The sequence below is a fragment of the Ambystoma mexicanum genome, chromosome 4p (genome assembly GCF_040938575.1).
Source record: "Ambystoma mexicanum isolate Mex_15411 chromosome 4p, UKY_AmexF1_1, whole genome shotgun sequence".
NCBI lineage: Eukaryota > Metazoa > Chordata > Amphibia > Caudata > Ambystomatidae > Ambystoma > Ambystoma mexicanum.
Genome location: NC_090927.1, coordinates 574038865 through 574063105, shown reverse-complemented (window position 1 = coordinate 574063105; position 24241 = coordinate 574038865). Strand labels below are relative to the sequence as shown.

Here is a 24241-nt window from a genome sequence, read left to right as displayed (position 1 = left end):
TAGGTTTTAAAAGATCATGGGCAGAATTTTCTCGTTGGAAACCAGTTGAGCTTTGCAGATGTACATCTTCTTGAAACTTTACTATCAGTAGAGGAAACTTTTCCCACCGTGCTGGTGAACTTCCCTATATTACAGGTATGTATGGGAGGTAACGTTTTGTGTTAAGAGAATCCTTTGTTACCAGTAGGAACAGTTACTCAGGCCCGCTTCTGTCCCCCAATGTTAGTGGGCCATTTGGTTTGACAACACAGGAGTTCCTCCACTTGATTGTCTGTTGTACGTGGCTCCATCCTTTGCAAGGGTAAATAAGCTATGTGTGCTTTGCAGCATACCCTACAGTCTGTGGAAAAAGGAGGCAACTCAACCATTCAATAATGTAGGTCTTTGTGTTCTAGAAAACTACATCAATGGATTGGTAGGCTTCCTGCGCATAACCAGCACATTACATATCACACCCCAGAAACTGCATTAACCCACCATAGCCCCCATGTTTCCACCTGGAAACAAAAGAGGAGTTCAGAATAATTATTAGATCAAGGCTGATGGCTGCAGCACATGGAATAGGGCTGTGTGCATCGCTGTAATACAAGAGGAAATTAAAGAGTGAAAAAACACTGTGCTGTTGCCAGCTGTTGGCAATTGTTAAGTGTTAAGGTGGCTTTTCAGAACCAGCCAAATGGGAGGGATCTAAGAGGCGACCGAGTCAGTAAACACTTATTGACACTTTGCCTATCCCGACTTAATCTAGGCAATATAAACTGAGCAGTATGGCAGACGTCAGGAGCTATGGGGGTGGCCTAAAAGTGGTGTCATAAACTGCATAACTATACCTGTGATTTGAACAGCTCTCAATTTCCTTTTGACATTAAGACATGCTCATTCACAACTATTGGCTTTGACAGTCCTTTCAAGCACAAATGAAAATATAGAAACCATGATTACAACCGTTTTAAATTGATAGTTAAAAACTGTTCACTGCAGTTGACGTGAGGGTGCTGGCCTAAAGCTAGACATTTTACCAAACATGCTCTGCTAAAACAAACCTGCATAGCAAGTTATCTGTTATTCTCTCACTTTATTATGACAATACAGTGCAGAGCGCAACCTATCGTTTGCAGACTGTATAAGTGTTTCCTTTTCAAGCTGCCCCCACACCAATCAGCGTGTGGTATCCCACAGGGATCACCTCTATCCCCTCTGCTTTTTCATTTAAACATGCACCCATTGGCTAATCTTTCTTCTTTCGAGGTATGTTTTTATACATATCCCGACGACACGTAATCAATTTTGAGGCTCAGTTCTGTTTATCTGATCCCCCAACTAAATTAAAAGCTTGTCCGTCAGGGATTGGATGTCACAGAATTGGTTGAGGCTCAATGGCGAGAAAACAGATTCTGGTGATTGGTCCTTTGAATGCCCACTCTTTCTGGCATTCAGATTTCTGCCTTTATTCCCTCAGACCTTACCCAGCCCTGAGCCTACCTGTTAAATCCTGGCTCAAGAGGAGCACAGATTGCATCAGTCTGTAACTCGGAGTTTTTCAAATTGAAACTCCTAAGGAAGGTGCTTCCTTTTCGTGCTACTATAGTCACAGGCTCCATCATGGGCTCTTTGGACTATTGCAATGGCATTTATTTGGGGCAACCAGAATATTTGGTCCATAGGCTCCAGATTCTACAAAACTCTGCAGCGTGTCTGGCATTAAATACCCCTAAGTGTTCTTCTGCCTCTTCTTTGCTGGTAAAGCTTCACTGGCTTCTGGTGAAAAGCAGTACAAACTTTAAGGCACTTTGCATTGCACATCGTCATGCTTTTAATCTTCCGCCCATCTTTTCTTCAGTCTAAGTTAATTCGCTATGCCCCCTGCTGTACTTTGTGCTCAGCCTCTGCGAATTAGCTGCATGTTCAGTGTTTTGTTTTTTTAAGGTGCAAGCTGGTGGGCGCTCTTTCTCGGTCTTAGCCCCCATGTTATGGACAGGGCTGGACTGGAAACTAAAAAAGGCCCTGGAAATAATTACTGTGGACTTTACCCGCGGCAGATTGCGGGGCACTTGTGTTTCTGAAGAGCTCTCAAAATGTTTTTGTATTCAGGTCAGAAATGTTTTGTGATGCCATTTGTCCTTGGTATGCGCTTAATAAATTAAATTACATACATTACGTACAATCATTTCAAAGAAGCATGGGTATTTAAACACGAGAAGCGTATTTTTAAATGCTTCATGACTAACTGTAATAAGCATACATTTACATTGTCACGCACATCACATCCTTGTAAATTGTAATGTAATCATTTTAAATAATCCTCTCTTTAAACTGGTCCATGTCACACAAAAATGTAGAAATCCGTCATTATTTAATGTGATGTCATGCAAAGAGAAAATGCTCCCTCATTCGCGGTCATTAGGTTATAAGAAGAAGATACTAATAGTCTGCAATTATAATAAGGGTGTTTACATGTCCTATTCTAAAGATGCATGTGTACATGGCACACTTCCATGTCAGTTAATGTAAAAGTGAAGCTAAACAGACGCGCCCAATTTTTTAAATGAGCTAATGAAGCCCGAAATATATATATATTTTTTAATATGGGCGAAGCTGCCGTTCTGTTCTTTGTCAAAGACAGTTGCTAAGAGGCTAACATAGGCAGCACTACTCTTGCATTTCCTCGTCAAAGACACACATGGCTGTTTTACCAGACTGTGTACAACCGACAATGTAAAATTGACTTCAATTCAATGGAAATCGACAAAGTGACCATTGCAGTTGATTACATGAATGATACCCATTTGAAAGGTTTGGATTGGCTAGGCTAACAGGGAAACTGGGGGGGTGCAGTAAATGAGCTTAAAGGGAAGCAACTCATTCTTTATCAACCAACTGTATCAGACAGTAAGGATCCACTTCTTAAAAGAGGCCGAAGGCTACATCACTCCACATGCAGATGGCGGCACAGCTGATCCCACAAGACTTGAATGCCTGGGCAAGAGAGCAAGCAGCAAATTCATTGACTATGGCCTATAGACTAGAAGTATATTATATAGACCACAAGGCCGCCCAAGATTAGGAACCAGTGGGCATTCAATATATATAGTACAGAGAGGGGTTCCTGTGGATTCAAAACAAAAGGTTTGGACACTTGTAAAGTGTGCCGATTAAGTGCCAATGTAGAAGAACGAGAATAAAAGGTTCTGATAGACTAGAACTGCTTACAAATTGGCAATTAATCAAAATTCTCTTTTTAACGCTTGCTTCAAGCATGTGGCGGAAAACTAAAATGTCAGAGCTGAACTGCTGTGGAAGAAGATACGATCTTTCAGATCCCTTTACCCTAAGGCAGCAAACTGTTCATGGGGCTAAATCGTTGCACTTTGACGTTTATTCCAACTTGTAATTTTTTTGACAGTTTTAATATTTTGTGGGTTGGAATGAGCATTTTTTACCCTTTTTGCAACATATGCTTCTTTTGGATGGTTACACCATTAGGAGAACCATGAACTGAAACATAAACCACAGACCCTGGCTTATAAGTATGAGGCAGATGCCCAACCTCAGCAATCCTTCCTATCCACCTACGGGTGCGGCTCCCACTGTGTCTGCAGGTCTCCGCAGGGGACGCCAGGCGCCATCCCGCCGCTGCTTCTTGTGAGCTCCACCTGCTCCCCCGGCCCACCCCACCCTTACCTCTTCACTTCTTCGCCGGGTGCCACACCTAATTGTGTTTGCTAATCATTGGAAACTAGGGTTTTTCTCCCCTCGCAGGATTTTCAAACTTAGGTGGCCTCTCCACTGGGTACCTGATACGCATTACTGTGTTCTCTTGTGCTCTGAACTTGTGGTAAACTAGAGCTTGCCGCTCTCTTCCTGCCCTCTTGTGCTCGTCCTGTCTCCCCCCCACTCCCTCCTATTCCATGGTGCTCTCTATCTCACCTATCTTTTCTAACTGCTTCTCCATTGACTATCCTTCTCTCCTCACTAAATCTGGTAGGAAAAACTTTAAAAAGGACATCCTGGTCTCCAACCCAGGCCTCCCTATCGCTGACACCTACACTAGTGCCTCCTCCAAGGAAACTCTCACTGACATCCTCTTTTTCGTGCCTTCACCTGACCTATGGACCCTTCATATGGTCTCTGTGCTCTCTCCTTTCTCCTCTTCTCCCATTAATGGTGGCACACGTTGAGATGTCCTCTTGGCCTCCTTCCACTCCTCTAAGGCCATCTTAAATGTCTATGCTAATGGAACCGTCTTGGTCTAAGGCCCTCAGGCCAACCTTCACCTCTTTGATAGATGCTTCCCGCGCCTCATCAACTTCCTGTCCTCTCCTGCTGTCCCCCCTCCTCTGTCCTCGGCTACCTTGCCTCCACCCTCCCTCCCTGCCCCCTCTCGCTCTCCCTCTTCACCTCTGCAGGGAGTACCTCTGATCTGTACCCCTCCCCGGAAGTCCTTCAAAGATGGCAGCCTTCTCCACATTGCCACACTTAACGCTCGGTCTGCCGTTAAACATTCCTCTGATATCTGCCGGCTTCTTGAGGAACTGGACCTTGACGTACTCGGTCTCACTGAGACATGGTTCACGGCCAGCTCTGTCACCAGCTTTGACACACTCTTACCTGACGATTACAAGATCCTCTCAGTGCTCAGGCCCAACCGTGCTGGGGGGGTGTGGCCCTTATCTTCCCTGAGTGGATTCCTGCCACTGTTACTCCCACGCAGATCTACTCCTCCTTTGAATGTCTTGTCTGACGACTCTCTCTCTCATAGCCATTCCCTTACCGTGGCTACTATCTATCGGCCACCTGGACAAATTTCTTCCTTCCTCTCTGAGTGGGCGGACCTCTCCTGCTCACTCCTGTACTCAACCACTCAACTCCTCCTTCTTGGAGACTTCAACATCCACCTGGATGCCTCCTGTACCCCCTCTGGACTCTTTCGCGACCTCTGCGACTCTCTCTCACTCTCTATTCTCCCGTTTGGGCCGACTCATTCTGCAGGGCACACTCTTGATGCTCTGATCTCCTTTGACCTTCCCCTCTCTGTCCCTCTCTCCACTCCTCTCTCTTGGAGTGATCACTTTCTCCTTTCCTCCCACCTCACCTTCCCTACCCCACAGGCTAAGCCACCCTCTTCACTGCCACCTTCCTTCTCGGTCATCCGACCCATGAAGCGCGTGTCAGTTGATATTTTCACTGCCACTATCTCGCCCCCTCCTCCCCCTTCGGCTGACTCCCACCCTGACACAGCCCTCTCCACTCTGCTATATCTGATACTCTTGATATTCTTGCCCCTCTCATGAGAATCCGCCTGAAGCCCAAAGCCAAATGTAACTCATGGTATAACTCGGATCTCGTCACCCTTAAACGCAAGTGCAGGGTGGCAGAGAGGAAATGGCGTGCTTCATGTTCATCCTCTGACAAACTGGCCTGTCACCTGCTCCAAAGGCAATACCAGTTCTCGGTTCTCTACAAGAAGAGAGCCCTCATCCAAGCCTGCATCTCTGCGGCATCTAACAATTCAGCCGGACTCTTTACAATCTGCAAGGAGCTGGCCAATCCTGCTGCAGTCTCTACCTCTCCTGTCCCCTCCCAGGCCCTCTGCACAGCACTGGCCTCTCACTTCATTTCAAAAACTCAGGACATCCTGTCCTCACTCTCCTCCTATCACCTCCCCCCTCTATTCCCTGCTCTTCCTCTGGCCCTTCTGCAGCCACCCCTCCTCTCCCCTTCTCTGCCTTTCCCCTTTTTTCTGCTGAGGTTTCGAGACAAGTCCGATCTATGAAAGTCTCGTCAAAACAGGTCCACCCCTGTTCCTCCAAAACTATCAAGGACCACATCGACTCCTTTTTCTGCAATCACTCCTTCACCTCTGGAGTCTTCCCATCCCCTCTCAAGCACTCCCTGATGCACCCCCTTCTTAAGAAACCCTTTTGACCCCACCTGCCCAGCTAACTATCGCCCAATCTCTATCACTCCCTTTGTGGGCAAGCTCCTGGAGAAACTGGCCATCTCCCAGCTTAATCTCCATGCTGAATCTGTTGGTAGTCTTCATGACCATCAGTCTGGCTTCAGAGGTGCCAGAAGCACGGAACCTGCTCTCCTGAAAATCCGTGAGGACCTGCTTTCGAACCTTGACCACAACACTCCATGTGTTCTTATTTTGCTTGATCTCTCTTCTGCCTTTGATACTGTCAACCTTACCATCCTGCTCAACCGTCTCCGTGATAACCTGGGTATCACTGGTCAGGCTCTGGCATGGCTGACCTCTTTCCTCTCCAATCGACCCTCCCAGGTCCAACTGGGGTCTTTCCTCTCTAACATCTTTTTCTCTACCTGTGGTGTCCCCCAGGGATCTAACCTCTCTCCCTGGCTTTTCAACCAGTAACTGGCACTTCTCGCCCACCGCATCGCCGCTCTCTGCCCCAACCTTCAGTGCTATGCGGATGATACCTAGCTCATTTTCAGGCTACCCTCAGCCTCCTCTTCTCCTTCCCTCATCTCTGACTGTCTTTCTGCTATCCAGGACTGGTGTGCCGCCAATGACCTCTGCCTTAATCCAGTAAGACTGAGATTCTACTCATCGGCACACCCACCCCCTCCTTCCCTGAAGCTCTCTGGCCCTCTTCCTGCTCCTACCTGCAAGGCAAAAAACCTCAGGGTCATCTTCGACTCCACACTCTCCTTCTCTCCTCACATATCCGACGTCTCTAAGAAGTCACACTACCAGCTACACCTCCTCAGAGGTATCCTTCCTTTCCTCTCCTTCCCCCAGAAGCTCACTGTCTCTAGAGCCCTGGTTCTCTCAAAGCTGGACTACTGTAACAGCCTCTATCTAAATCTGCCTGCCTCTACTCTCCGCCCTTTGCAACTCATCCAGAACAGGACTGCGAGACTTGTCTTTGGCCTCAGGCCCAGGGACCGTATCTCTCCAGGACTGAAATCACTACACTGGCTCCCAGTGACTGCAAGGATCAAGTTCAAAACCCTCTGCATTGTCCACAAGGCCTTCTGGGGCCTTGGGCCAAAATACCTTCAACTCTCTCTTCCTAAATATCTCCCTTCTCGAGCTCTTTGCTCATCCGCCTCCAACTCCCTCAGGGTCAGCCGCTTCTCCAAACAACGACTTGGGGGCAGATCTCTTTGCACTGCAGGGGCCTCCCTCTGGAACAGCCTTTCTGCCTCCCTGAAACTTGAGGAGAACCATCTCCGGTTCCGGAAGCACCTCAAAACCTTCCTCTTCGCCTCTGCTTTCTCTCCCCCTCTCCCCTGCTAAAGTTACTGAAACTGCACTGAATCTGCAACTGGGCCACTCACCGTTCTCGGTTCTTGGCCCAGCCACTCTCCCCTGCACTGCCTCCCTGGCACCCCCTGCACTGCGGGATTGTGTCTGTATCCCTACAGCCCCCCTTCCCAGCACTTGTCTGCACTTACCTCGCACTTACTACTAGCTGGCCCTTGTTATTTATCCTTATGCTATTAACCCTGTACTGCACTTTCCCCTCTCCCTTTCCCCCCTGCACTTTTCCCTTCCCTTCTACCCTTGCACTTGCGCGATCTGAATGACACCTGGCCTAGTAGGATCGTTGTCTGTCTCCCCGTGTTCCCCCCCCTGCCTCGTCGCGCCTCGAAACACTTGTATGTAGGCACATTACAAATGCCATATCATATCAGGTAAGCAAGGCAAGTGCCTCAACGGAGTAAAAGTTCAAGGTAAGTTTCTGAAATGTTACCCATCACAAGCCTTCAGAAAGCTCAAAGGTTAGTAAAATGTATTTTAAAAGCACCTTTGGATTTGGAAGGTAAGTAATACTTTTAGCGGTACACTCTTAATCCCACCATATTAGAGGCAACTGTGCACCCTTTAAATCCCTATGGCAGTAGGGGACCGCGAAATCGGATGTGAACTCTTGCGCTACATACTCAGTGACCATCTCTGGGGACCCTTTTTTCTGCCATTGGCCCCATCCATGGAGGTCCAGTGGTCACAGGTGTAAGTGCTGAAGATTGGGGTCAAGCTATGCTTGTGGTTCCGATCTCCCGTTTTGGGACTACTTCAACAGGTTTATAGCTTAGCAGGCAAGACACACTAGACAACAGTCCCTGCACGTCCCCCAATGTGAAGTGATCTCCAGGTCACAGCATAAGCAGTACAGTAGCAATGAAAAACTGGGGTCAGCAGGTTTGAATCGTGGCAGTGGTAACGATTCGGCTGCAGGACTTCCTCTCTTCATCCAGGAGAGTAGAAACCGGAGGAGAGATGATCTTGGGCTACAAGACAATGATCTGCATGCCAGGCACTGCAACCGGTGCAGCAGAGAGCTCCTTTGCGGAATATGGGCAGCCCATAGTGGTGTTCGGGAAACTTCCCATGTACTCAGATGGCGGGGCTTCTGGTTCAAAATGGTTGTTCCCATCAGTACAAGTGTTAAGCAATGGCAAGGGTCGTCTTTGTCTCATCAAGAGTAGCAGGGCTTCACTGGGAAAGGCCTTGATAATACTGGCTTTCCATAGCAGCATTTCTTCTAGATCTTCAGTAGGGGAGTGTGTGGGGGGCGAACTCCTCTTCAAGGTGTTGAGTCCAGTGGATGCCACCCTCCTCTTATGCAAAACTCGAGCTGGGCAAGGGCCTGCACCATTCAAACATTTAACAGCTGTCCAATTCTGGGCACCCTCAAACCCCATAGCTGCCCAGCAACAGCCCTGCTTTGGTATGGATGCTGATTGGGACCAGAAAGTCCAAACCCTCATTTCCATCAGGTCAGATGCACAAAGCACATTGCCTGGGAATCCAAGGCTAGATCCTGAAAATGTTCACACCTTATATGGCTTCTCTGCACCAGAGAGGCCATAAAGACAGGGTTAAAACTACACAGCATGGTTGTTTTCTAGTATATGGTACTAGAAATGGTATGTAGTAATAGGAATGTTGCGCAGTATTACACTACAATAATAAGCAAACCACGGCTCACGGCCACCAGGGTGGCTGAGCCACAACAGTAAGGTTAAAAAAGATGAAAAACAAAGAAAATAGGGCTACAAAATACCCCCGCAGCACTTCACTATAAGGTAGATTGATGCTACAATAAAAAACTAAATTGGAATCCTGAAATGACAATCTTCCTGCACTGGTACCCTTAAAGGAATGTTTTACCCACACGTTTAATTCAATCAGTCATCATGACATTCCCCCACACCACATAGTGATGTAGCAATTATTTGGTTTTGGTGCATTTTGGTGGTTCAACCACCACAATATTGCCAAAACATTGCTACAGTAAAACAAAAAACTGTAAAGGGGAGTTCGGATCAGTGTATGGTATTGGCATGGCAACATGCCAACACTTGGCGATGAAATGGGCGAAGCACCAGCAAGGCCTTGTCCCTCTCGCTTACATCTGCCGGCCTGTTGCTTTTGCTGGGGAGCTGTGCTGCTCTGAAGTAAGAGCAAAATGACTGCAGTTAACTATGATATTTGTATACACCAATGCTTTTTGTTAATTGAACTTCTTTCGGACTATGTTTAATGTACGCCGCAGATTGAACTCTTTTTTGCAGCCCCCAAACAAAGTCCCTTCAGCATCCCCAGATGAAGTGAAGCAGGAGGTGTCCAGTGGTCTATCCCGGAGTGACCCTATTGCGCATCGGATCCTTTGTCCACGTCGGCTGACTGGTTCTGGGATCTGTAGCATTGCAAATGTGCTTTTGATGTGTTTTTCCCACATCGCCACCACCTCCTGCCCCCTCCTACATTAAATCCTGCTTTGTGCCTGGTGTGGTAGGACGGTGCCAGACTGAACACGACAAGGGGGGGGGGTCCGGGGGATGGGGATATCATTTGTGTGGAGTAGTAACAGGTTAAGGTATGGATTAAAAGTGCACCTCGTCCATGAGGGACATTAAGCAGGCATTTCATTTGTTGTGTGTTAACTCGGCAGTGGCGTGTTTCGTTTCGATGTTCTAGTACGACACTTGAGAGAGGGTTGGAGCATCGACCAGATTATAGCTATGTTTATTTCGTTGGAAGGTGCGCGTTTCTGTTCGCTCCCTTGGAGGGTCTGAATGTGGCTGCAGTGTTCTCTTCGTTTCGTATCATGCTTTTTTTGTACGGGCTGTTGGTGTGTAGAATTGTGTTTTGCAGCATGTTTGCAGTGTGCGCTACTTCTTTATTCCAGTGTGTTCATTTTTATGTGTTCAGTATCCATTATGCTACTGCCCGAATATAGCTGCATTTGCCACATTCAAACCCACTTTTTCCCTTTTAGAATCGGGAACCACAGCATTGTTTTAAAACTTGAATGGCAGCTGCCGGCGGGGTGGGTGAATGCAGCAGTCTGAGTGCCCGCCTGTGCTGGGCATCCCCACCAGAGATCTCTGTGGGGCTTTGCACCCGTTGGTGAAATCTGCGGTCCCCCCATGGTATATTTAAACATGGCAACTTTGGCTCCAAGAGTGCTATGATTTTTGGGGTACTGGGTGTTGGCTGTCGGGGGGCAACATTTTTTCACGCCCTGCTTCCATGGTTTCTGGTATGGAGGGGCAGCTTGCGTAGCGCAGGGAGGACTGCTGCCCATATCCTGTATGCATTTCTGAATGGTCTAGTGTCTTTCAAGGCCCGCTTCACGACACTGCTGTGCCCCCTTCTCCTATGTGGGGACAGATTGTTTGATGTGAGGCTTTTGCAGTTTCTGTATGCAGTCTCAGGTGCCAAGGCTGCCCAAAGCTCTGTGAAGTGTGTTTTACTTGTGCGGGCAATAATGGCTTTGCCGGTTTGTGCAATAATGGTTTTTACCTGTGCGTCCATGCGTGGCTTGCGTGTAGGTCCGATGTGGTGATGTTCTGCGTAGGGTGTCAGTAAGATGGATATGGCTGATTTATGCGTGACATGTTTGATTTTCTCCCGTTGAGGAATTTTGTAGGCAAATACTGTACTGTTTCATGGTATTTGAGGTAACAGTGGGAGGACAATTTTTATTTAATTTAAACTCTAACATCTATTCACTTTGGGTCAACAGTGCTTACCTGTAGCCCATTTCCAGCGTTAGTTATATTAAGAAACAAACAATATGGGGCAGAAATGCACCGTAATCTGACCTGGATCACATAGTGGACAAGTGCATAAACTGGGGCATGAACTGAAGCCTGCAATGAAACTTCTGCCACTGTATTGTGTTAACATATTAAAGTGGGTTTTCCCAGCTGTAGGCAAGATGGCCCCTAAACATTCGAAATGGGTCCCCGCAGATCTTGTGCGAGTGAGGGTGCTGGGTTCACTCCAAGTGCCAAGGTTCTATGTCTGTAGGTATTAGGACTTGGGCACTTGCACGCTGCAGGGGCTGTATTTGGAACACTCGTGAGAGGTTGAAGAGCTGCTGATCGAAATAGGTGTTGTTTCAGTAATCCAAAGGAGGTGTATCAAACCTAAATCAGCCTTCCCACCTTCACCACTCTCGATAAACAGCCACACCTGTAGTCTGAGCCAGATTGAGGCTGTTCAGCTGCATTTGGAATCGCCAGTGCGGCGCAGGCCCCGTCACAGCTCAGTTGCGTTTGCTGTCTGCCTTGCAACTGCTGAACACCGACTTTACTGGTAGAGGCAACAACCCCACAATGCACATATTTACTATACATGTTAATCTCTGTGCCGTCTGTCTCTCTCTCTCTCTGTGCTGTCTCTCTATGTGCTGTCACTCTCTGCACTGCTACTCTCCCCGTGTTCTGCCTTTCTATATGGCTCTCTGCACTGCCACTCCACACACACTGTGCAGTCACTCCTCGCTCTTTGCTGTCTCTGTGCTGCCTCTCTCTGCACTGCCTTTCTCTCCTCTGTTTTACTCTTTGCTGCCACTCTCTCTCATTATGCACTGTCTCTCTTTCTCCACACTTCCCCTCTCTCTTTGCTGTCTCTCTGTGCATTGTCACTATCTCCGTGCTGACTTTCTTACACTCACCCTTGTTTGCTCATATTTGCACTTGCTCATCATTGATGGCACTCTCAATCAATGGCATCCTCCATTACTGTATTCTTCTTATTCTATGTCACACCTGCACCCCCTATCACATCCTACTTTGAACTCTCCTCCTTGCACACCGGTGCATATAAATACAAAATGCAAAGAACAATAGTAAACGCCAAAACTACTGGCATTGGCAATGCTTGTTTTCGTAGAGCCTAAGTTACGTTTGGAAGCAGTGCTGGGAACCGCACGTGTTCCCAGCCACCATTTTGTGATAACCTAATCTCAACCATGATCAAGCTGAGATCAAATGTCCTGTCGGCTGTAAACCAGAGCCCACTCCCTCCACTGCTTGTCAAGTATGCAGCCACAGCCTGCAAACCACTCCTCTCCTCTTGACGTGAGCAGATGCCAGAGCAAAATGTACTCAAAGTATTTATTCACCACGCAAATGCAATGCAACAACATTGTCTTTGTTCCTCCACACACACATTTTTCAATAATATGATTTTAGGAGTAATTAAAGCAGTCCACATGGTAATATAACTTTAGGGTTTGCATTTAAGTTTCATTGCAGAAATACTTCACGGATAATAAGTCTTCTGGCCCGCACAATAAAAAAAAATGGCATCATTGATTTTACTTTCCTTTAAATACCAAAGCCACGCTGCTTCTAAAACCAAAGTCAAATTACAGAAATATTTCTATGCATTAGCGCCAGAGTTAACCAGTCTGTTTCATTATCCGAATGGTCCGCCATGACCCTCACTGGTCAAAAATCGGCAGCATTTTGAGGGGACATCCAAATTCTGTAAATCACGCGAAGCATATTGAATAGAATAACTTTTCAGTTTAGATTTGCAACACCGGCTTCATCTGATATTTCCTTCTGATCCAGATGGCCATAGCTACCTCTTCTTTTCATAAACGTTGTATCAGTACATTGCTCTTGATGTGGGTGTAAATGTAGGGCACACCGGTGCTGCATCATTCTGCCATATAATACTAAATGTCAGCCAATTAGGAAGGGTATAGAGAGCTCGTGAGACGCGGCACTGCCGAAGTCTTGTAACATCTTGCTGAGAAAGCACACAGCCGCAAACAGGCGTTAGGAAGGAGCCAGTGACACAGAGCAGTCAGCTCCTGGCGCTCTGCTTTATCCAAAGACTTAAAGACTGCCACAGGGCCTGGATGGCAAGCCTGAGGCCCCAGACCCTGCATACCTTACACCTGCAGCCTATGGACACACTGTGGACACATTTACCAGTTATGCCTGTTATTGCATGAGGAGGAAAAAAAAAAGCCTGTTGCTACAAGTTACCTTGTACCTGATTATTATACAACATATTTGGCGACAAAGGACGTGATCCTGACACCTGCATATCACCATGCAAGGAGCCACGCCTCCCCCGCCGTTCCTGCAAACACCAGGTAGGCCTGCCATCCCATGGCCACAATGGGAACCCCCTATTCACGACATATGTTGAGGCACTTGTAGGTGCGGGATATACCACTGCGAGGCACAGAGTAATGTTATTGAATGCCCTCGGGAGTACAAGGAGAACGCGTTTTCGCAGGTGTGAGGAATTCATGGTGACAACAAGTAAGACAGACACAAGTGATCACAGTTCAAGGGTGTTTATTGAACAATGAATGCTGTTTGTGAGTCAATAATGCCTGCTAAGACGTCTATCTCGAATTTCCATGCAATGCCAGATTTTGGGGCAGTAGGATGTAACACTCCGGAGGGGGAATCAAAACTAAATCCGTAGGAATCATTCCTCTTTTCCCAGGAGGAATGATAGTTTCCCTACTTCTACAGATATCAAACCCTATTGATTCCTTGGTGGCAGTGCAAGGGTTGGAGGCTCTCTGACTAAGCTTTTGAAATTGTAAGGTCACATCCCACTACTGACACCATATGTGAGGAACTCATGGTGACAACAAGTAAGACAGACACAAGTGATCACAGTTCAAGGGTGTTTATTGAACAATGAATGCTGTAAGGTAGTCCTAGTGGCGTCAAAACAAAAATGGCCTATACTAAGAAACCTATTGCCAAACCTCACAACTAATACAAAAAGGGGTGTGGGATAGTTCTCAAGAAAAGAAAGAAGTGTTCTCAAATATGTCAGGATGCAGTAGCCTGGGTATCCCTTCCTCACGTTTTGGACACTGGATAAGATGGGAGTTTGGAGCACAGTACAGTCTCGGGCTTCTCCAGCATGAGACAACAGTTCCAATGGCAGTTCTCAGGACCGTCGATGGCTAAGTCTCGTTTCCTGTGAAAGTCTCTTGCCTTCAGGGCCATTTGTGTTCAAATAACAACAAATAAAACTTCCTTTAACAGATCAAAGTTTGCTGGGTGACGGGGTCACCCCTGGGCCCCCCTCTTCTGAGCGCAGACCCTTCACGTACCATATTCCAAAATGTATCACAGTTCCTCATTCGATCAACTTTGGGTGATAGCTTCACCCCTGGTTCTCCCTCGGTCGGGCTTGAACCGTTCTTCTCTTTACTTCCAACTATATCTTTTATACAGTTTACTGTTTGTGGGATTGACTTTCCTTCCTTTCTTTCACAGTGCTTGTAGATCAAAGTCTTTCGATTGTACTGGGATTTTGCTTGATGCTCTGTATGACCACTTTGACCTATTTCGCTGGCCTTCCTAGGGCCTTGTGGTACTTGTAGTTTCTCTCATATGGGGCTCGTCCAGAGTCTCTAGAGTTAGCACCCACGGGGTGCCGCTTTCTCTCTGCAGCTGGACTCCGCTTCACACTTTTAACAGTTCATTCAAAGTTCATCAGCTTTGGTTCAAAACTTGCCACTTTGTGATTCTCACTCCACACATCCCGTTTCTTATCTGTTCTCCCCTCTCACCGGCTGTGATGAACCGCTTGGCTTTTGGCTTCTCTGGAGTCAAGGCCAGTACCACGGGCACGAGAGCTTCCCTCGCTCCTGCTTATTGTCATAGGCTTTCCCCGTGTACTGTTGACATCTACTGCAGGACACTTGTGCTATTGTTCACAGTCTTAGGCTCTCTTCCAGGAAGGTTCTGCAGGCCTGGGACGAAAAGGGCAAGGTCACTTCTCTCCTCGCCACCCCCTCGATTCCCGCCGCCTTTCTCCTTCTTTTAAACTACAGCGTGGTACCTGTCTCGTCATGCTGTCTGCTGTACTCGCCTTGCTCGTACTGTGCTCTCTGGCTCCATCTTTTATCCCTGTGGGGAACGGAAAGGGCCATGGGGTGTGTGGGATTCCAATCAATTGCCTGACTTTGCCTGACCCTTGTATTGGGACATGTTAGGTAAACGGCTGTGGTGTTAGTCTGTTGTCCTTTATGTTGTGCGAAAGTGTTAGTTAGAAAGGGGGTGGGGCAGTGGTTTGGAATGTCCTCTGTGAGAGGATGAGGAAAAGGTGTAAAAGGAAGAGGGATACAGCATCTCACCCGTTGGTCTCCCACGCCCCCTCCCCGAGGAACCCCATCCAGGCAATCCCCCCTCACTGGTCCACCCCCAGGAACTGGATCCAATAGCGATGGCCGTGTCCTGGTCACCTGGATGACAGAACCCCAGGGACTAGCTAGGGAGACACCTTCAGGTTTCTCACACAGGCCTTACGCCCGAAGCAGGTGATGAGAACGACTATGTGTACAAGGAGGCCGTAAGAAGTGTGAAGCAGTTTGCTAGCAAGGAAAACACAGTGGTGCACAGAATTTGAGTTTATGGACGCAAACGAGAAGCGTCAGAACCCGTGGACGATTATGTAACCAAGTTACGGGAACTAGCCGCACTATGCAACTTCGGAAATGATAAGGTATGATCTGCGACATGTTGACGGTTCACACCAACAGCAGGAAGCTGCAAGATAAGTTGATATTGGAGAAAGAACTTCAGCTCGACAAGGCCGTAGATATAGCGAGGGCCGTAGAAGAGACCGTGGGGCGACAGAAAGAGTTTGCAGGCAGCTCAGTCCCAGCAGAGGTCCAAGCGATCACCTTTAAAAACAGAAAAGAAAAGCAAGTGACGGACACAAGAGAAGTGAAGTGGGGAAAGGGGGAAGAAAGGAGCCATTAAAGGGCCACAGGTGCACCAGCACTCAACAACTAGCCAATGACAGAGAATGTCCAGCGAGGGACTAACAGTGCTCTGTGCGCAAGAAAATCAGACACTTTGCTTTGGTTTGCAGGTGGCGCATCAAAAAGATGACGACCATCCATGCAGAACACAACATGGAAGTAGATTCCTCGTCAGAAGAAGAGAGACCCACAGTGTTGATGGTGAACTGTTCAAGAGCCAGAAGTGAGAAGCCCCACTGATCGGGAGCATAGCTTAGGGGCAACGTGCTCGGCTTGAAAGCAAGACAACACTGAGCAACACAGGTTCGATCCCCGGGTCCGCGCTTAGAAACCTCTGGGTATTAAGCACGTTATAAATAACATATCATATCATACTGCATGATAAGGGTGAACACCATGGTGACGAGTGATGGCGAACTCAGGCTCAGATTTGACCCCCTTATCCTTACACACGTACAAGGAAATAGTGTGAACTGACGTACTCGGCATGCACCACAAGCTCACCATGTTAGGAGGTGCGTCAGTGAACCTGTTAGGGTACATGAAGGGTGTCTTGGAGTTGTGGGGGCTTGGCTAAGGAGCCATTTAACAGGATGTGCATCCGTAGAAGCTCCCGCTGATCCTTTAATAATCCTTGAAAGAGACTCACATTGAGAGATCCTTGAGCGGAGACAACAACAGAAATTAGCCTGTGATATGCCGTGGCACAGATGGGAATATCCTGACTCAGATCGCTGAAGCGGTTATTGAGGAAACAGCTGAGAAAGTCCTGTTGCAGATCAAGTACATTGATCCCCAAGATGGCGACGGCCCGAGACAAAGGAATCCTCTGAAAAGCAGACCTACGAAATCTGGTCCGAAGCCGAAGTAAACACTGTGAGAACGAATGCACCTGAGAAGTCCAGGGCTGTGGTACGCTAATCAGCAGTAACAGAAGCAGATCCGGAACAGAGGAGCAAGATGACACGGAGAGTGAAGATAACCAGAGAGTCCTCGGCGAACACGGAGGTGGTGCTGGGACAGTATGAGTAACGAACCGCAGTGGGGGCTGGACAGAATATACCTGCGAGACTGGCATTTCGAAATACGAAGCGATACATGCCCACATTAAGCACGGTGGGGACTCTGGGCGCGGACACAGGCAGCCACACGGCCGAGGAGATCACCAGCCCGGGACTCTGGGGCACATGTAGACCCCAGATTAGGCACATGCAGGCACCGCCACAATTAAGAGGCAGCGGAAGTGCTGAGGATATACGCGGAACATGCTCATATAAAGGGCTAGTCAGGCCCTTGCATTACGCCCACTAGAGCAAGCCCTATAGGAAGTACTTAACCGGCTGGAATAGAGCCACGCTGAGGCAATACATATGCAACTGGCGCGGAGCCACAAAACGAACTGAAAAACGCTTGCATACAAGTAAGCTGGGTCACAGAATGCATTGGGAAGACACTAGACACAGAGGTCAGCACGTATGAGGGCTATGACCACCAGACCTGGGAAGACTGACCAGCAGAGCACAGTGAGGTGGAAGACAGCAAACGGACCTGGCCAGAGAATTGGAGGAGCTCCCCTGAATAAATAAAAGCCTGCTATGCCCATGAACCCGACTAAAGACTAGCTGGAGGGAGCACAGCCCAGCACCATGCATGCATGAGAACTGCACAAAACGACACCTCACAGTAGGAACCTGAACAATAATCAATACTGTTAAGGAGGGACAACCCCGCCAGAGCAAGGAGGTGCAGGGGCCACAACCATGCTTGGGAGGCGCAGTAAGAGGCCCCCGATACCAGGCCCACGCATTCAACCAGCACACCTTAGCGGGCACTAACAACTGCAGACACACCCCACACCCCGCAGGCGCAACTAGCATCCCCCAAATGGACCCAAGCACTAGACGAGCCGGGGCAAGCTGAAGGGCCCGTAAGACTGACCCCAACTACTGTGTACTGATACACTTGGCGGCACCGTGATGGCATCCAAAACAAAGGGGAAAAACTCAACAATGGAGCAATTTACGAAAACACCACAGTCAACGGAGGGGGCCAGGAACAGGGAAAGGAACCCACAAACAGACACTGCACCAGCGCGCAATGATCAGCAGATCTTGGAAGCGATTGCAGACCTGAAAATAGCATGGGAAACCAAACTGGAGGCAGCCATGGTTGAACTCAAAACAGCACTCGATCTTAAAATTGGTGCAGTACAAGAGGATGTAAACCTACTGAGGCAAGACATAAGGAAAATAGCAGAACGCACAGGTGAACTGGAGAAAGAAGTAAATTCAAACACAGCAGCCTGCACGACCCACGCCTCAGAGATCCACACGCTGCAGCAACAAGTGAGCAATCTGGAAAACAGAGCAGAGGAAGCTGAAGGATGGGCCCGAAGAAACAACATACGCATTGTGGGACTCCCGGAAGGTGAAGGACTAAACCCCACAGATTACATCGAGACCATGCTTCTGCAAGAAATCAAAGGAGGTGCGCTTACCCAAGGGTTTGTGGTGGAAAGAGCACAGAGAGCTCTGACAAGAAAACCACCGCCGGGAGGCCCCCCCACCCGAGACCGATAATTGCCAACATTTTGAATTATTGGGATAGGGAGAAGATCCTGGAATTCTTCCGGAAAGGGGGTACAATACAAAGGGCATCCGCGTCCATCACGGCGTACCCGGACTATACACTCCTGGTGCAGAGACGGCAACTGAACTACGGGACTGTGAAGAAGAGGCTGCGTGAGGCGGGCTTTAAATACATGCTGATGTACCCGGCAAAACTGAAAGTGTTTCATAGGAACAGGACCCTGTTTTTTGAAACTCCAGAAGATGCGATAGAGTGGCTAGATGCACAGAATTGCCCGTTGGGGACAGACAAACAGAAGGTGGAAGGAACAGACAAGTCAGGCAGCGGTTCCAGAGGCCGAGGTGCTGTATTAACTATAACATTGGGACTTCATTATAAGATAGGGCAAACGTAAGCTGAGAGACGAGCTAGGCTTTAAGTAGAAGAATACGGGCGAGCATAGTATAATGTGGCATGATTGCGGGAGATAGAGCGTACTCACTCTCATACCCCTATAGATAGTTTAGTTAGGATACCGGTAGTGTGGTAACCCCCTGCTAAATTCCTAATACCGGCAAGCCGAGAAAGGACTAAATGCGGGATCGCTTGAGATCCAGGGATGGAGCTGGGCAACAGTTTGTGTCTGGAAGGATGGGGTGACGGAGGGGAGTTGGGTGATTTGCAGTGCTATTAGTGAGGGAACGAGCTTACACACACACACTCTGCTGAGCTTGACGCGGAAGATATAGAGGTGCGACTGGGTATGGATGAAAGATGGGAGACCTAAAGATAATAACCTGGAATGTCAGGGGGCTCAACAGTTACTTGAAGAGGAATAAGATCAGTTACTTGAGGAGGCAGAAAATAGATATTGCCTTAATACAGGAAACGCATCTCACGAAGGAAAAACAAGAAGTGATGAAGAGGAAATGGAAGGGGACCACCATAGGTGCAATATATTTGGCTTATGCCAGAGGGGTAATCACTTGGGTAGCACCACATGTCCCCTTCCAGCTGCTACAGTCCACAGCGGAGTCTGACGGGAGGATAGTGGCAATACGGGGATTGATAGAAAATAGAGAAGTATGCATTATCAATACATATGCCCCGAACCAAGATACAGCGGCCTATTTCAAGACCCTATATAGTAAAATTAGCCCGTAACTGGGGGGCATGGTTATATGGGGAGGCGATTTTAATTGCACGTTGGACCCCAGGGTGGACAGGTCAGACACGAAATTAGACAAACCCACCGCCGCTGCCAAAACTCTAAGGACCCTGTTGGGGGACCTTCGGCTGGAGGATATGTGGAGGCTACACCACCCACATGATGGACATTATTTGCATTACTCTGCCCCACAAAACTTGTACACACAGTTAGACTATATGTTCGCCTCTCAGGAGATGATGGGAGAAATAGTACGATCAGAATACAAAGCGAAGGTCCTCTCGGACCACTCGCCATTGGATTTAACATGGCAATACGTGCCCACTAGAGCTAGGATCCCAACTTGGCGGCTCAGAGCTGAAGTATTGAAAGACACAGTGTTCAGGGGGGACCTGAGGAAGGAAATTGTAGAATACTTCGAAAATAACACTGGGAGTGTAGAATCGGCCAGCACTCTATGGTAAGTATTTAAAGTGGTGGTGAGAGGATCAGCTATAGCCAAATCTAAGGGGCTGCAGGGAGGCATACTACGGGAGCTGCAGAGGCGAAACTAGTGGCAGTCTTGGGTAGAGGAGGTGCTGAAACCATAAACTAATTGCAGCAAGAATGTGGAGGGCACTGGGAGAGATTATGCAACTTAAACTACAAGAAATACATAGAAAGGCAGCACACTAGTGGAGAGAAGCCAGGGAGATTGCTAGCATGATTGTATAAAAGTGAGACCCCCAGACCAATGATTAGATCAGTAATGGGGGAGAGTGGGCAAATATTGGATACCCAGGGGGGCGTGAAGGGAGAGTTCCTTGAATTTTGTAAACGATTGTACAGAGATGAAGGAGGGGTTGAAGGGAGCGAGATGGTGGAAACACTAGAGGATATTGGCCTACCAAAATTAAGTGCTGAAGAGCGAGAAGACCTAGATGGCCCGATCACATTGGAAGAACTAGAAGCAGTGGTTGAACAACTACCTACAAGCAAGGCCCCGGGAGCAGACGGACTCCCCAGTGACTTTTACAAAACGTATAAGCAGGAAGTGCTTCCCCCGCTAATGGCAATGTTAAATGAAGCATTCAAAACAGGGATATTGCCAGAATCCCTGAGAGAGGCGATCATTAGTCCACTCCTCAAACCTAAGAAGCTGAGCATGGACTGCGGGTCGTACAGACCGCTATCGATGCTAAACCAGGACAGCAAGATACGCATGGCTGTGTTGGCAAATAGAATGAGACAGGTCATAAGCAGACTAATACATCCCGATCAGACCGGATATGTACTGCACGGAAGCATATCCGACAACCTCAGAAGGCGCCACCATGTCATAGAGCAAACAGGAGGAGACACGCGCGAGATTGCAATTGAATCATTAGATGCATTGAAGACCTTCGATTCCGTCAAATGGCCTTGGCTGATGGCGGTCCTAAAGGAATATGGGATGGGACCCGGGTACCTGAAGTGGGTGAAACTACTATATAGCTCACCATTAGCCAGAGTCAAGACGGGAGCGATCATTTCGGAGAGGTGGCAACTCAGTAGGGGCACTAGACGGGGATGCCCTTGGTCCCCGATGCTGTACATTCTCGTACTGAAACCCCTAGCGATATACATGAGACAACAGTATGAGGAAGTGGGTCTACACAAAAGGGGGAGCACACTTAATATCACTATATGCAGATGATATGTTGTTAAATTTGACGTACCCTGAGGAAAATCTGCAATACATTTTAGAAGTAATGGAGCGATTTGCGTTGCTCTCCCGCACTGCAGTAAATCCTAAGAAGTCATGCATATTCCCCCTAGAGAGGTATATAGGGGTCCCGCAGGAACAACTGCCAGTACTACAAATTCCATGGGAGACCAGTACCTTTGGATACCTGGGGATCAATATCCATCACACTGTAGAGTTAGAATATAAACATAATACTGAGAAGGCGGTAGCAAACATTGAGAATAGCATGAGGTTCTGGACTAAGCTCCCCTTGGCCATGATGGGGAGGGGGGCGCTGTTGAAGATGGTCGTACTGCCCAGGCTACTACACTTTTTTGGGAACATACCATATATGATACCCAAATGATTCTTTGTTAAACTCCAGAGCCATATGAAGGGGATTCATTTGGCATGGTACTAGGAATAGAATAGCCCTATGGAAACTACAGAACATGTATGACAAGGGGGCCATAAAACTGCCCAACTTTAAGATTTACCATCTGGCCAGTCAACTACAATACGTGGCTAGGTGGTTAACGGAAGACAACATCAGAGTCTAGACTGTTGAGATCTGAATGTGCCCTGTTTTTCTTGAAAGAATGGATATTGCTGCCCAAACCAGAGAGAAAAGGGCACCCGGGAATGTTGGAACTAGGATGGAAGATATGGCGTAAGGCTTACCAGGCCATGGAGAACCCGACCCCGTGTCCTCCGCAAGTGCCGCTAGTGGCATTGACCGCAGGAGACTAGCAACTGAAGATGATGATTCGTAGGCATTGGGAACCGGTGGGGATTACAACAATGGGAGATATATGGTAAGAGGAGGAGGTAAAGGAATTCATTGTGCTGGTAGAAGAAACAGGTTTACACCAAGGGCAGTGTATCACTTATACCAGATTGGTACGGCGGGTGAGAGAGACATGGTCTGAAATAGTGCTGGAAGATCAAAGCGATACGGCCATAGAAACAATGTACGATGTTGCAGAGGGAGGGCACAAGGTTTCCCAAATTTACGAACTGCTGATGTCCATGGTGGGAAAGACCAAGCTAAAACGGGACTGGGAGCAGGAAGCAGGGGAACACATGAATGATGGGTTGTGGGAGCGGGTTCAGGGGTACCATAAAAAAGTGTCTTGGAACGCGAGGATGCAACAAATCCAGCTATATGTAACCCACAGAGCCTACATGACACCCCAGAGGATTGCTCGATTTAAAAGCGCAGAATGACAAACATGCCCCAAATGCGAGGAAGTGAAGGCAGGGATGATACAGATGTTTTGGGCATGTACGGAAATTGGGAAATTCTGGGGAGAAGTAGCCCACAGATCAAATGAGAAAGGGATCACGCTAAACGTGCAATCTGTGTGGGCATGCATGGTAGGGGGGTTTCCTAGACCGCGCCAATTGAAACATGTGAGCAAACTTAAGGGCTTGGCTTACATACTTGCCAAGCGCAGAATCGCCTTGGGGTGGAAAGCATGCAATAGACCAAATGTAGAGGTTTGGTGGAACGATCTCCAGAAATGGGCCAAAGCGGAAACGGCGGTATGGAATGAAGCGGCCAGCGGGGGAGGGGAGGAGGAAGCAGAAACCCCGACGGCCTGGAAACACTTAGTGGCCACTCTGTCGGGGTCCACACAGGACTGCTCAAGCGATCATGATACCTCTGAGAATACCGATGGGGAGGTACTCCTATGGGAAAAAAAGGCAGAGGGCAAAATGGAGTAGGCTTGTGTTGGGGGGCGGGAGGGTAATGGGTAAGCAGTGGACACTTAACGATATTTATACGATGTTTAAAGTATTATGACAAGCACTGCTGGGTTTGTTGACTGTTAATTGTTTGTTGTAAAAACAAATACATTTTTTTTTAAAAAAAAGGTGTCGTGGTGTTCAAAGGAAGAGAGACCACGACGAAAGTATACCTGTCCAGAGAAGGCCAGGCCGTCCTAGGATGGGACAACCAAGCCAAACTTAAGATCAAACTGGATACCAGCACGAAAGATCAGGTATTGGCAGTCAATACAGGAGGAGTGGCGGTAGTGCAAGAAGACTTCCCCAGATTGTTTGTTTTCTGAGGGTCCAGGGAAAATCAAGAACTTTGTTCACAAAATAACACTCCTGGCCAACGCTGTCCCTGTCCAGCACAAGGTGTAGCCGCTACTAGGGACACACAAAAAAAATCAACTCAGCAAGATGGTGAAAGAGGGGCACCATCGAGGAAGAGGAGGCATCGGAGTGGCTGAGCCCAGTTGTGCTTATAAAAACAAAACTCGGAGGACTTGAGGGTTTGCATAGACCTCTGCAGCCTCAACCTAGAGATCATTACGGACAGCTATCCCCTCCCCAATATAAATGAACCTATACTCATAATGAAAGAGGCAAAAGTGTTTTCAAAACTGGACATGAGGAATGTGTATCATCGGATCCATCTTCAGAAAGACTCCAAGCCCCTCACAGCATTCATTATCCCGTTTGGGATATACCATTTCACCAAGATGCCTTTCGGCCTATCACCAGCAGCCTCAGCAGTCCAATGTATGATGGACTCACTAATGCGAGATATAGGAAAATTCTCCTATTTTCAGGACGACATACTGGTGTACGCCAACGACGAGGACACGCATGATGCCACATTGAGAAGAGTGCTCACCATGTTACAGAATGCTGGGGTGAAGCTAAGATACAAGAAGTGTGTCTTGAAAGCACAAGAAGTGGAATACCTGGGGTACAAGATATCTGCCAGAGAAATCGGCCCCAAACGAAACCTAGTGCAGGCCA

General features: G+C 47.9%; 1 protein-coding gene across 4 annotated transcripts in view; it reads left to right on the top strand.

Annotated features, from left to right (window-relative positions):
• LOC138453356 (glutathione S-transferase-like) overlaps positions 1 to 24241 on the top strand; it is an 812433-nt gene that overhangs the window by 674018 nt on the left and 114174 nt on the right. For all 4 annotated transcript variants that reach the window (XM_069606105.1, XM_069606107.1, XM_069606109.1 and 1 more), the window contains one exon: positions 4 to 135. In XM_069606105.1, coding sequence (XP_069462206.1) covers positions 4 to 135 — 132 coding nt within the window. The remainder of the gene's footprint in view (positions 1 to 3; positions 136 to 24241) is intronic.